The sequence below is a fragment of the Brettanomyces bruxellensis genome, chromosome 8 (assembly GCF_011074885.1).
Source record: "Brettanomyces bruxellensis chromosome 8, complete sequence".
Taxonomy (NCBI): Eukaryota; Fungi; Ascomycota; class Pichiomycetes; order Pichiales; family Pichiaceae; genus Brettanomyces; species Brettanomyces bruxellensis.
Window position 1 is genome coordinate 954,288 of NC_054689.1, and position 13,526 is coordinate 967,813.

The 13,526-nt window shown below is 48.4% G+C and overlaps 3 protein-coding genes across 3 annotated transcripts; all 3 read left to right on the plus strand.

Moving 5' to 3' along the window:
- Positions 1–25: 25 nt before the first annotated feature.
- On the plus strand, positions 26–5,845 carry BRETT_000607 (uncharacterized protein; the record flags this gene model as incomplete). Its single annotated transcript, XM_041279172.1, has 1 exon — positions 26–5,845. One exon carries the CDS (start codon positions 26–28, stop codon positions 5,843–5,845), a length of 5,820 nt encoding a protein of 1,939 aa, XP_041137386.1.
- A 543-nt stretch (positions 5,846–6,388) lies between these two features.
- Positions 6,389–7,919, plus strand: BRETT_000608 (uncharacterized protein; the record flags this gene model as incomplete). Its single annotated transcript, XM_041279173.1, has 2 exons — positions 6,389–6,403; positions 7,005–7,919. The coding sequence occupies 2 exons, from the start codon at positions 6,389–6,391 to the stop codon at positions 7,917–7,919; spliced, it is 930 nt and encodes a 309-aa protein (XP_041137387.1).
- Positions 7,920–9,550: 1,631 nt separating this feature from the next.
- BRETT_000609 (uncharacterized protein) lies at positions 9,551–11,146 on the plus strand (the record flags this gene model as incomplete). Its single annotated transcript, XM_041279174.1, has 1 exon — positions 9,551–11,146. One exon carries the CDS (start codon positions 9,551–9,553, stop codon positions 11,144–11,146), a length of 1,596 nt encoding a protein of 531 aa, XP_041137388.1.
- Between the last annotated feature and the right edge of the window lie 2,380 nt (positions 11,147–13,526).

Here is a 13,526-nt window from a genome sequence, read left to right on the forward strand (position 1 = left end):
CAAGCAGGTTGAATATTTGATTGACATGACCCAAAGTGAGGCAGTGAACTCTTCTAACGGGGAGAAGATAGATAAGGAGATGCCTATTAAGGAGGTTCCAGAGGCTGGTGAGAAGGGAAGTAGAAAAGAAGAAACCAAGGCAGAAGAGACTAAAGATGAGGCTAAAGATGAAGAAAATGAGAAGTCCAAAGATGAAGTGCTTAAAGCTGAGGAGACCAAGGATAAAGAGACTACAGACAAAGAGACTAAAAATGAGGAAACTAAAGCTGAGGAAACGAAAGATGAGAAGTCTAAAGATGAGGAGCCTAAAAATGAAGAGCCTCAAGATGAAGAGCCTAAAGATGAAGAGCCTAAAGATGAAGAGCCTAAAAATAAAGAGCCTCAAGATGAAGAGCCACAAGATAAAGAGCCTAAAGATGAAGAAAACAATGTTATCAAAAATAACCAATCTGATATTGCAGCAAAAGCACCAAATGGAACAGGCAGGAACAGATCATCAACCTCAAGCTCCTACACCATTAATGAAGCAGCTGGAATCACCTTTCTCAAAGATACTCTAGAGAAGTTAATAGCAATCAAAGAAATCGCAAAAAAGCAGAAAGAACTCGTGGCTTCGGCAAAGGAGGCAATCAAGATATTGGAATCGGGAGAGATACCCCCGGAAGCGAAGATATTTGATCCTTTAAAGCGGGCCTGCGAACAGAAGAACATTGAGGGCCGAATTTTGGCATTGGACTGCTTGGGAAAAATCTTCACGTTCAATATTTTCAACAGCAAGGTGTATGTTGAGTACCGGCAGGGAAAGGAGAGTGGTGCAGAGGTGGAATCTGCCTCTGAGGGAGCAGAGGGCGGCAAGGTTCCGCTTATCGATGCGCTTATCGGGGTGATAAGCACTTGCTTTGATGGAGAAGGTACGGATGAGAGGGTAGAACTTCAGATAATCCGCGTTCTTACTGCTGCAGTTGTGAACAAGGCGATGCCGGTTCATGGGAAGGCACTTCTGCAGGCTGTGCGGCAGCTTTACAACATATTTTTGCTTTCTTTATCGCCTGCGAATCAGGGGATAGCACAGGCGACATTGATGCAGGTTGTGAGTATGGTGTTTGATAGGGTTAGCAAGGGGATAAAGGAGGGAGAAGAAAGAGGAGAAGATAAGGAAGGAGGAGAAGAAGAAGAAGAAGAAGAAGAAGAAGGAGAAGATAAAGAAGGAAAAGAAGAAGTTATAGGAGAAGATAAAGAAGGAAACGATAAAGAAGGAAAAGAAGAAGTTAAAGATGGAAAAGATCATGAAGATAATGATAAAGATAAAGATAATGAAGGAATAGATACCACCCCTAACAATCTCCCTATAACCCTCAAACAAATGCAACAGGTGCCTAAAGACGTCCTAAAACTGACAGAAGACACTGCAGACAACGACCTTGACACGTGGACCAGAGACGCGTTCCTCATCCTGCGTTCGATGTGCAACTTGTCGGCAAAGACGATCGAGAACGAGGCGGTGGACATGAGGTCGCACGCAATGCGGTCGAAGCTGATCTCCTTGTACATCGTGTACTTCGCAATGAAGAACAACGGCGACCTGATGAGAAGCGGGCGGTGCAAGGTGGGGAAAACACGGTTTGTGGACGCGATCAAGAAGCATATCTGCCTGGTTCTGTCACGAAACTCATCCTCACAGATCGGCCCAGTGTACGAGGTGGCCCTGGAGATATTCTGGCAGATGGTGAGCCGGCACAGGGAGCAGTTCAAGTACGAGATAGCGGTGTTCTTCGAGGAGGTGTACCGGCCAATCAGCGAGATGCAGGCGTCGACGGCCCACCAAAAGCGGTATTTGCTGCATGTGGTGGCCGATAGGCTTTGCCGGGACGGCAATGCGTTGGTGGAGTTGTACTTGAACTACGACTGCGACGCGGCGATGCCGAATCTGTGTGAGGAGGTGGTGAACCTGCTTGCCCGGCACGCGGTGGCCCGGGTGGACGCCACACCGGGGCAACGGCTGGCCTACCGGGAGAGTCTTACGCGGGGGCTGGCCACGTACGGCGTGGAGGCCGTGCCGGAGCTCAGCACGAACCGGCTGGCGAGCCGGGCGCCTGTGCCTGAGTCGGAGGCCCGGTACCCGGTGGGGTATGCGTTGAAGATGTGTGCGATAGGGGGGTTGGTGAGGTTTTTGGAGAGTATAGGTGGCGACGGTGGCGCAACCACCGGAGCCTTTGAAGCAGAAGGTGAAGAAAGTGAAAGTGGAAGAGATGATAAAGGAAGAGATGATATAGGAAATGGTAATAAAGGAAGCGGTAATGAAAATGGCTTGGCGAGTATTGCCAGCACAGCGACAAGTGCGGTGAGTATAGCCAGCAGAGAAGGAGAGGAAAACACAAACTCACCAAGTATTCACTCCGATAGATACTCGCAAAGCATTCACTCAGATAGATACTCACAAAGCATCAGCTCGGTTGCAAACTCCAACACCCCGTGGGACTCCAGCAAAATCAAGAAAACAGCATTTCTCGAATGCGTCCGGCAGTTCCAGTTCTCGCCGAAGAAAGGACTCAAGTCGTTCGCAGCAAACAACTTTCTTCCCGACTCGGCCCCAGAAACGGTGGCCCGGTTCCTGTTGGATACGAAAGCGCTCGACAAATCGGCAATCGGCGAGTTCCTCGGGTCCGGAGATGACCGAAACGTGGCAATCATGCACGCGTTCGTGGACCGGATGGACTTCCGGGGCATGCAGTTCATGCAGGCGTTGCGTGGGTTCTTGCAGCACTTCCGTCTCCCCGGGGAGTCGCAGAAGATCGACCGGTTCATGCTCAAGTTCGCGGAGAAGTACGTTTCCGACAACCCGGGCAGCTTTGCCAACGCAGACACGGTGTACGTGCTCTCGTACTCAGTGGTGATGCTCAACACGGACCTCCACTCGCCGCAGGTCAAGCAGCGGATGACCCTCGAGGAGTTTGTTCGGAACAACCGCGGCATTGACGACGGCAGCGACTTGGACCGGGGGCTGCTTGAGGGTATCTACCGGGACATCCAGGAGCACGAGATCGTGCTGGACAGCGAGCGGGGGCTGCGGACCGCGGTGGAGTCCGGCGTGGAGGCCGGGCTGGGCAGCCCGGTGCAGTCTGGGGCCCCAGGTGGCATACCGGGAGCGTCCGCGTTGCTTTTCGGTGTCAGCAGGAGCCTCGCCCGGCAGGCGTACGAGCGGGCATCGCGTGAGATGGCCAGCAACACGGAGCGGGCCGTGCAATCACTCGGGGAGGCACGGGGCGGCCCTGGGGCAGCCGGCGAGGCCCCAGGGGAGTCCGTGCCGCGGTTCTACCGCGTGCCACCCGGTACGGACACCAGGGAGTACGCCCGGTCGATGTTCGGCAACCTGTGGATGTCATTTCTTGCCGCGTTGACCCCGCCATTCAAGGAGTACGACGACACGGACACGGCCAAGCTGCTCTTGCAGGGCATGAGGCTGTCGATCCACCTCGCGTGCGTCCTGGGCGTCGACTACGCCCGGACCTCGTTCATGCGGGCCCTCGTGCAGTTCACCTGCATCAACAGCCCGGCAGATATCTCCGGCAAGTGCGTCGACGCCGTGTGCACGCTGCTCGACGTGGCCATCGCCGACCAGAACGCCTTGAAGACGTCCTGGCGGTTGGTGTTTGTGGTTATTTCGCAGGTCGAGCGGTTGAGGCTGCTTTCGCGGGGGGTTGACGCTGTTCCCGATCTTCTGCAGGCGCGGATTGAGGGGGAAAGTGAAGTTAATAGGAATAGTAGCAGCTCCTCCCCCCAGAAAATCCATCCCGACTCTGCAGCCAGGCTCAACTCTACCCACATGGACGTGGCCATCGACCAGGTGTTCGCCAAAAGCTCGCAGATCCACGGAGACGCGATCTTCGACTTCCTCGCCGGACTCAGCGAGGTCGCCAGAGAGGAGATCAACTCGTCCGCACACAGCCCCGAGCCCCGGATGTTCTCGCTCCAGAAGTTGGTCGACGTGTGCTACTACAACATGGGCCGGATCAGGGTGCAGTGGTCCGCCATGTGGGCCGTGCTCAACGAGACGTTCAGCGAGTTCGGCTGCAACGACAACCGTGCCGTGTGCTTCTTTGCCATCGACTCACTCCGCCAGATGGCCGTCCGGTTCTTCTCCATCGACGAGTTGGCCCACTTCAAGTTCCAGAAGGACTTCTTGCAGCCCTTCAGCTACATCATCCGCCACAACTCCGACGTCCAGGTCCGCGACATGGTGCTCGACTGCGTCCACTACTTGGTGGCCAAGAACTCCGCCACCATCCGCTCCGGCTGGGCCTCCTTGCTCGGCATTTTGACCGATGCTGCCGTCAACGACGACGAAGAGGCCTTTGTGTCCAAGGGCTTCCGGTACGCCAGCTCCATCTGCCACCACCACCTCGCCCAGGTCCGTGCCCAGGAGGCGTTCGGTGCTCTCGTTGTCTGCCTCACCGAGTACGCCAAGAACGACCGGTTCCAGAAGGTCAGTCTCCAGGCTCTCCACGACATTCGCGGGCTCGTGGGTGTCGTGGGTGCCACTGAGGGCCCGGAAACCACCCCAGACTCCTGGTTCAACCTCCTCTACGCGTTCCACGACGTCATCATGGAGGGCGAGGACCTCGAGGTCCGAGCACAGGCCTTGGACGACTTGTTCAACACCCTCCTCAAGTACGGCTCGTCCTTCGACCGCGACTTCTGGTACCGCATCAGCAACCAGATCCTCTTCCCGATCTTCGCCATCCTCAGCCAGCACTGGCAGCTCTCCACCAACCAGGAGGACCTCTGGGTCTGGCTCTCGTCCACCCTCATCCAGGCCTTGCGGAGGATGATCACGCTTTTCACCACCTTCTATCCCACACTCTGCGGCATGCTTGATGGCTACTTGAACCTTCTAGTGTCCTGCATCTGCCAGGAGAACGAGACCATCTCCAAGGTGGGCATCTCCTGCCTCCAGGAGCTTCTTTTGAGCAACATTCTGCGCTTTGCCGATGCCCAGTGGGTGCAGATCGACAAGACTTTTGCCAAGCTGTTTGCTCTGACCCGGGCCACCGAGCTGTTTGAGGCTGATCCGAAGCAGAGCGTGCCTTCGTTGACTGTGGGGGAGGAAGAGAGCGAGGAAGAAGATGATGAAGAGAGCGAGGAGGAAGAGGAAAATGATGAGAGCGTGGAGGAAGATGAAAATGAATCCCAACAGAACGACAACATCAACTCTCTCTCTATGTCAAGACAGAAGTCCACCATCGTCATCAAGTGCGTCCTCCAACTTCACATGATCCAGACCCTCTCTGAGTTGTTCGATAACGACTCCTTCTACTCCAACACCCCCGTTCCTCACCTGCTCAACCTGGCAGAGCTTCTTTTCCAATCCTACGACTTTGCCCGCAGCTTCAACCTCGATTACAACTTGCGTGTCCGGCTTTGGAACTCCGGCGTCACCGACAAGCTCCCCAACTTGCTGAAACAGGAGACTTCCGCCGTCGGTGTCTTCATCAGCATCAGCTTCAGGCTATACAGCGACGTGCAAAAAACTGACTCTGCAACCAGAAAAACTATCGGCACCAGACTCATGCCATTGAGTGTCACGCTTTTGCACAGATACGCCCAGTTCGATGAGCAAGAACAGGCTAGAAGCATCCAGAATTGGGTCCCTGTGGTTGTCGAAACTGTCCAGGCCTGCACGGAAATGGATCCCGACGATTTCCGCACCGTTTGCCCAATGGTCTACGACTACGTCTTGGCGATATTCGATAAATCCATCGATCAGAACCTCAGACTGTCTTTGCACGATTTCTTCGCCCGGGTGGGTTCTATCTACCTGGAAAAACACCAAGTTAGAACTAAGTAATTTCCTGCTTAATAGTATGTGTATATTTGTTGCAATTGTAGACCTGTACTGTCTATAGTGTATACCATTGCCTACTACTAGTATATGCCATTTATTACACTAGTATATGCCATACTGCACTGGTATATGCCATACTGCACTGGTATATACCATTTACTGCACTAGTATTTACCATTTGGCTACACTCTGGTATTTTCCATTTGCTATACTCTGGTATATGCCATTTTCTGCACTGATATATGCCATTTACTGCACTGATATATGCCATTTGCTACACTCCATTTACTGCACTCTCTCCCTACCGGGCCCTCCGCGGTAAAGCTACCGGGAAAATTTTAATTGCTCCCTGCTCGAGCTGCTTTTCTTTTTTTTTTTTTGTTCTTTTTTCACAAACTTTTTCACCCTGTCCACTTTTTCGTGGCCTTGGTTTTTTTCTTGTGTCACTTGAAACCTTTTCTGCACATCCCATAAATCTCTTCTTTTCCCCCCTTTCACCTTGAACCTTTTCACATCAACTGTACAATAACTGAATACATCATCAAGATGTCTAACAACAAAGTATGTTCGCACCAGCTTTCCGTTTTTCCGCACACGGTCACATATTATTGATATTATTGCGTCACATGACTTCTCCCCCCCCCCCCCCCCCACACTGCTGCACAGTATCTATTTTCACATTTCATCACATGGGTGTTTTTAAGGAAATTGTCCACGGAGTTGCAGAATGCTATATCAGGCCACAATATAGTATGGGATGGCAGTAGAGTAGGTTCCACTGCTTGGTTTGTGCTATATTCGACAGGATGCAGCGTAGTGCACCTTGCGCTTTTTTTTTGTCCCAAGAACAAAAATTCACTCACAAAATTAGTGTGCACCTTTCTCCACCGAGCAAAAATTTTTCACATTGATGAGTGATGAGCGAGGGGAGGGTTCGAGGAGAAAACAATCCGATTGATTTTATTTAGGACACCAGTGATAATTTATTTAAATCACCATTAGTGATATTTAACAATTAGTGATATTTAACTGCTATTAGTGATATTTAACTGCTATTAGTGATATTTAACTGCTATCAGTGTTATTTTATTTATCATTATTTAGTTGCAACGTGCCGGATCCTTCAAAGACCATCTACTAACCAAATCAACACATCAAACAGAATCTATACGATTTGTTGGGCAACGACGTCGTCGACGAGGACGAGAAGCCATTTGTGGCCTCGAAAGAGGTGGTGAAGCCTCAAAAATCGACCAAGAAGTCGGGCGTTCCACCAAAAGCCGACAAGTCAAAGGCTAGAAAGAACAGAGCTCCAAAGTTCACCGGAAACGAGGCCGGACTCAAGCACACGAACAAAAACAGATCGGTCGAGGGCCCAAGAGTGACCAGAAGAAAGGGAGGCAAGTCAAAGCAAGATGACAGACACTCGAAGACCGGCAGAAGTGAAACTTCAAAGGCTGAGAGATCGAAGCTTGGAGATGAGGCCAGTGCCCAGATTGAAGGAGAGCAGGACGCCAAGCACGAAAAAGCAGAGGATGAAGAGGAAGAGGAGGAGGAGGAGGACACCACCCAGTACAGGGGCTTTGAAGATTACTTCAAGGAGGTGAAGCAGCAGCGTGAAAGCTTGGCTGCACACCCTAAGGTGAGTGCCAAGCCAGAGGACATTCCTGCCGACGAGCTGATCGTCAAGAAGGAGGAGTTCCTGATTGCTCCAACCTCCACCAAGAAGCTCAGAAGCAGAGCCAGAAAGGAGAAGAAGGTCTTGGATATCGACATCACCGTTGCTCCGGAGAACGCCGACGGCTTCGATCCAAACCACAGGGGCGACAGAAGAGGCCCAAGAGGCCCAAGAGCCGACCGTGGTGACAGAAGAGGTGGTAGAGGAGGAAGAGATGACAGAAGAGGCGGTAGAGGTGGTAGAGGTGGTAGAGGAGGCAGATCCTTCAGAGGAAGAGGCCCAAGAGCCCCAAGATCCTCCAGGGATGCTGCCAAGTCCGCCAAGCCTGCCAAGTCTGCTTCCAAGTCCGCTTCCAAGCCTGTCAACAAGTTGACCGAGGAGAACTTCCCATCTCTATGAGGTTGTGCCTCTCCCTTGGCCCAGATTCTCTAGTTAATGGTTTCTCACGGCTGATGTGTGCTCCGGGCTGTGCCCCGGCGGTTTTGGGTTTATATTTCTCTTTCTACTTCTTTATTCTCCGTGCACTTGCACCGGGCACACCTTCATCTTTACACCTGAGACCATTTCGGGCTCTACCAATTAGATCCTGGCCTTGCTGCCATCGCATCTATTTACAATTGATTTCTTTTGATCTAGTTATATTTTGCCTGCCAGCCGTTGGCCGATAATATAAATGTTTTTAAGAGGTATGTAATCTGCTTTGAGTAGCAGCCGAAGTAGGTTACACGATTGTAGTACTAGCTTCCGAATAATTTTTCAGTGAGAAAATATTAATTTTTTTTTTTCATTCTCGGCATATTTCAAAGCTAGCCAAGTTTTCCGCTTTCCATTGATTTTTGTCCATTTTTGTCCATTTTTGTCCATTTTCACCATTTTCACCATTTTCATTACTTTCACCACTTTCACCCTTCATTCATTTCCTAACTTCCTGCCGTTTATCTATTTCCGCCAATTCCGCCCAGCCACATCATCACTCTCCACCCTTCTCCAAAATACAATTCTCCTTCTTGCCAAAACCTGCATGCGGCTTTATTGGGCAAGCCGGCTGCAGCCGCAGTGGGAAGAATGAAAGGCAGCGAAATTATTCTTCATTAATGCATTCGGCCTACTTTTTTTTCCTGAAAAATATTGGAGTGCTCCACACTCAATTTGGCACTTTTCCGCAGTAGCTCGCATATGGCCAGAGATCCGATCTGACTCATAGGTAATTTCAAGTTGTCCAAGTGTCGAACCAGGGCCAATTTGGAGCAATTTGGGCAGCTGCCATTCCGGAAAAACCAGCCTAGCATGTTAAATCGGCAGGTATGCCGTCATCACCGGCCAAAATGGGCCAGCCTTTAATTAACACTGTCGTCATTTTTAATTTGGCGCCTATTAGAAAAATTGCCATTATTAGAAGTGAGCACGGCATTTCGCATTTGCATTATGTCCATAATAATTATCCTAATCTGTGTGCTAAATTTGCCACTAACCTGTATCAGCCACTCTTTGATTTGCTGTTTACATTATATTTATCTAGTCTTTATTATATTCATCGAGTCTTTATTATATTCATCTAGTCTTTATTATATTCATCACCTGATCGCGCTGTAGGATTATTCAGTAGTTCTGGATATTGGTAGAGGTGAGATTATTACTGTGGCCATTCCCAGCTATGCTAGATTTGCTGTAGATATGAATTATTTCATCATTTCATTTATTGGATTATTCATTTTTTCGATTATTTCACTTTTTCGATTATTTCACTTATTTCAGTTCGCACTTTGGCTCGACCCCTCGGATACGTTGTGTACACCATTTTAGTCATATATTTTTCACCGTGTTTCTGTTTCCCGTTTTTCAAATCCCCGTATCTCACTTTTTTTTCTTGCTCCACCTCGAGTGCACTTTTGTCTCAATCAAGCAGTAATATTTTTAACAACTTTAGACCACAGAGAGCATTGAAAGGAACAAGACACGTAAGGAAGCAATTGCTCAGCAGAGAAAAAGAGTATACGCGTTTTATCTTACAGAACAAGCAACGTCAGGATATGCAATCGGACAGTTATTACACGGGAGGGCGTGTTGGGGGATTCCATGTTCGGAGTAACCCAAAGCTCTCCGACATATTGAATTCGTCGGAGCCGGAGGGCAGGAGTGGAAGCGGGGTAGGTAATGAAGCAAGTAAAGAAGGTAAAAGAAGTTATGGAAATAGGGAAGGAAATAAGGAAGGAAGTTATGGAAATAAAGAGGGAAGTTACAAAAGTAAAGAAGATAAAGCAAGTTACCGAAGCTTAGGAAGCAACAATGCAAACTATGCTAATACAACAATTAAAAAAGAAGCATCGTCGCAAAACGAAAAAATCAAGAACGAGGACACGTACCTCATCTCAACATCGTCTCCAGAAGGTATTGCAGCAGCTTCGCAAATCACACCCTCGAGAATCGCACGGATTCTCCTGTCGGAAGGCCCGCTCCCCATCCGGAGGCTTACGAGCCAGCTCATCTCGGAGGTGCCTGCGTTTGGCCACCTCTCGCTTTCAAAGCAGAGAAGACTCATCATGGCAGCCCTAGAGACGGGGGACCCGGCGAAAAACTGTGTTTTCGACAAGATCGGGTGGGGCCAATGGGAGGCAAAGGTTGTTCCAGCGTCCCAGTTCGCAGCCAGGGTGGCAGCAGCCAATAGTATCGCGGCCTCGTCGAAAAGCGGCAGCGGAATCGCCGGGTCGACCGCCAAGGCCCGCCGCAGGAGCTCTGTGTCGTCCGGGGCGAAGAACGCCAAGTCGCCGGTGTCGTCGGGCCTGCCCTTGCGACGCAGAAGGCGCCGGACCAGCGAGAGGAGCTCCGCGAGCCCGAACGGAGCACTTGGTAGCACACCGGGCACTATTCCGGGCCCCGGTGGACTCGCCAGGCCGCTCACGGTGGGCCAGATGGCCGGGCTCTCGTCCAGTGCCCCCTCGGATGCGTTCAGGAGGGAGTCGATCACCAACCCAAGCACAGACCTGCACAATCTGAAAGTTCCGGGCTCCCCCAGCCTCCAGCCGCTTCGCAACCTTCGAAACTCGCTCCGGGCTCGCAACTTGTCGCTTGACGAGGCCATCGAGTCGTCGTCCGACGAAGATGATGACGTGGACACGGCCGGATCGTCGCCCAACAACGAGGAGGCCGGTGTGTTCAGCTTTGAGAACGGCGAGTCCGGTTCCGTGAGAAGCATTCTCCGGACGCGGTCGCTGTCGGGCTCCAATAGTCGTAGGCCATCGTTTGGCGGCGTGGCAAAGCCTCGCAAGCCCCGTAGCTCGTTCACGAGCCACACCATCGGGGCAGCACTCGATGAGGGGGCCCTGGACGCCGGCCACCAGCGGTTGTCCTTCTCCAACCCGTCCAGCGTGTCCCGGCAGTCCTACCTCCGCACGGCGATCCCCAGACGCGGCCCACCACGCCAGCCCAGGGGCCAGCCCCAGACCCGGGCCGAGGAGGCCGAAAACTTCACCGATGAGGAGGACTGGGAGGCCATCGGGGCCTCCTCGTTGCGTAACGGCAACCACTCCGCGTCCAGCCTCAGCAAGTCACCGTCTCCCGCCAAGGATGCCAATCAGAGGGAGATGAACGCTGCCATCGCCTTGATGAACCTCCACACGGTCAGCTAGCCATGCGGGACGGGATGATGCCTGGCATCGGGAAGTAGCCGCAGTGTAAGAATGAAATAGTAAGTGTGATAGCAGTGTATGATAGGGAATAGCGGTTTAATGATAGTGAAAAAAATATGTAATGATAATGAAATAGTAGTGAGACAGCAGTGTAGAAATGAAGTGGTAGTGAGATAGCAGTGTAATGATAATGTGGCAGTGTAATGAAATAGTAAGTGAGATAGTAGTGCAATGAACAGTGAAATAGTAAGTGAAATAACAGCAGCATCCAGTGTAAACAACTTAATGAAACATCAGTTAAGCGGATTGTGACACGTCTAGAAATGTACTATATAAGAATGTCAAATTAATCAGTAGAAGTGTTCAATACTTAGGTGAGTCAATGACATCTACCTTACTTGTAGAATATTCCTCTGCAGACGATCGACTAGCCTTGTGCTAGAGACACAGCGTCGATATTACCGTCATCAAACTTCAACTCCAGGCATTTTGACAACTGAAGCCATCTAGTGTGCAAATGGTTGCTTTCTGAGAGCAGAAAAGCCAAAATATGGTCTGCCAGAGCTGCTTGTGCATCTCACATTCACCTTACTATGCGCTAGTCAAACTCTATGCACACAGTACTATTGCATGTGTTGCGGTTGCAGCTAAGCAGAGAGATCACAGCTAGTGTGCAGAAATTTAATGATACACTTAAGTACGAGTTAATAAAGAATCGACTGAAAAGATGAAAGAAACATTAAAGAAGTATTTGAGTAATGTAAATTGGTGCTAGTAATACTTAGACGGTAATTTATTTCGATGTATATAAGATTTAGGGGTGGAATGTAATAACCGTCTATCTACTTGTAAATACCTAGAAATCATGTAATAAAACATCAGTAGGTTAGCATAGCTGCTACCGGTAATTGAACAACAGCAAATGTGGAGGCATCAATTAAATACCAAAGGATGAAGTGTAATGTCAAGAAAGCACATGTGCTATGTATTTAGTACTTGGAAGTAATATATAATCCCAAAGTTGCATAAAAAAATATCAAAACACTGCAACAAAATGTTGTAACATACTCAAAATAAACATGTAGGAACCAAAAGCATACTATTAAGTAGATGCAACAACTAGATTGTGAGTTGAGGAAATATTTAGGCACACTTAATGGAAATCCTGGGAGCAATATATAAGTAATAAAACAGACAGTCCATGACAAAGAAGCCAAAGTTTACATTAAATAACAGGCCATTTCGCACATACTTAAAGAAAGAAGGGAACTCGCACAACAAATGAAACATGCAAGAAAGTGTAACGTTTACGCTTACAGAGAAAGCAAGGGAAATAAGAAATGAAATACACTTTCTCAAGCATTAAGTAAACCTATACATGAATACGACCAATCAAGAGGAACAGAATAATGTCTGGAAGCATACTACACCATTACCTAAATTATATCCTTCTCATTTCCATGTATGCCTTCTTTCTGCTTTAAATCATAATTCAACTATGCACGAGCTTCTCGTGTTCGCATTATTTTACACCCTTACTATCAGCATTCTTTTCCTTTCAGAGCTATTTGAAAAAGCAATAACTAATGTCATTATATACTCATGACAATGAAAATGTAATACATGAAAGCCAATTACCAAAAAGTAGCGTTAAATCAAATACTTAACCGAATGTAATCATTTAAAAGCATTCAGATACTTAACTGCACTTTAAATGCATAAAGAAAGAAGGAAATTATCATGCATTTATTGGAAATTAATGAAGTGAGAGGAAGTTTCATTTGCTTAAAAACTGATGAAGCAGGAGGCCATATATTTATCAACCAAATCGTTCTAAACCAGCAAAATGTGCAATAAAGTAGGAATTAAATGTAATAGATTATTTCACCATAAAAGCAAGATATTGAACATGGAAATATATTGAAGTGTCCCTCTAAAGTAAGAAATACTTTAAAATGAAAATATCGAATAAGTACAAAGTAAGAGTACGCAATACTTTGATTTGAAGCAATTATAGCCAGTTAAATCACCTTGAGTATGTGCAAAAGCAAGAAACAGTCAGAAACGGGGCCATAGGAAACTAGGAGCAACCAGGTAATAAGTAAAACAGGGGTGAAGGATGAGACATAATGAATATGCAATTCAAGCACATAAGATCAAGATACCCAAGATATTCAATATATTCAAGACATCCAAGATACTTAATATATCCAAGATATTTGAGACAGTCAAGATACTCAAATACCCACAAGATGCTCAAATACATTCAGGACATTCAAAATACTCTAGATACTCAAATACACGTAAGATATTGAAGATATTCAAATACACAAAAGATACTTAAGATATTCAAGAGATACAATACAAGGTATTCAAGATA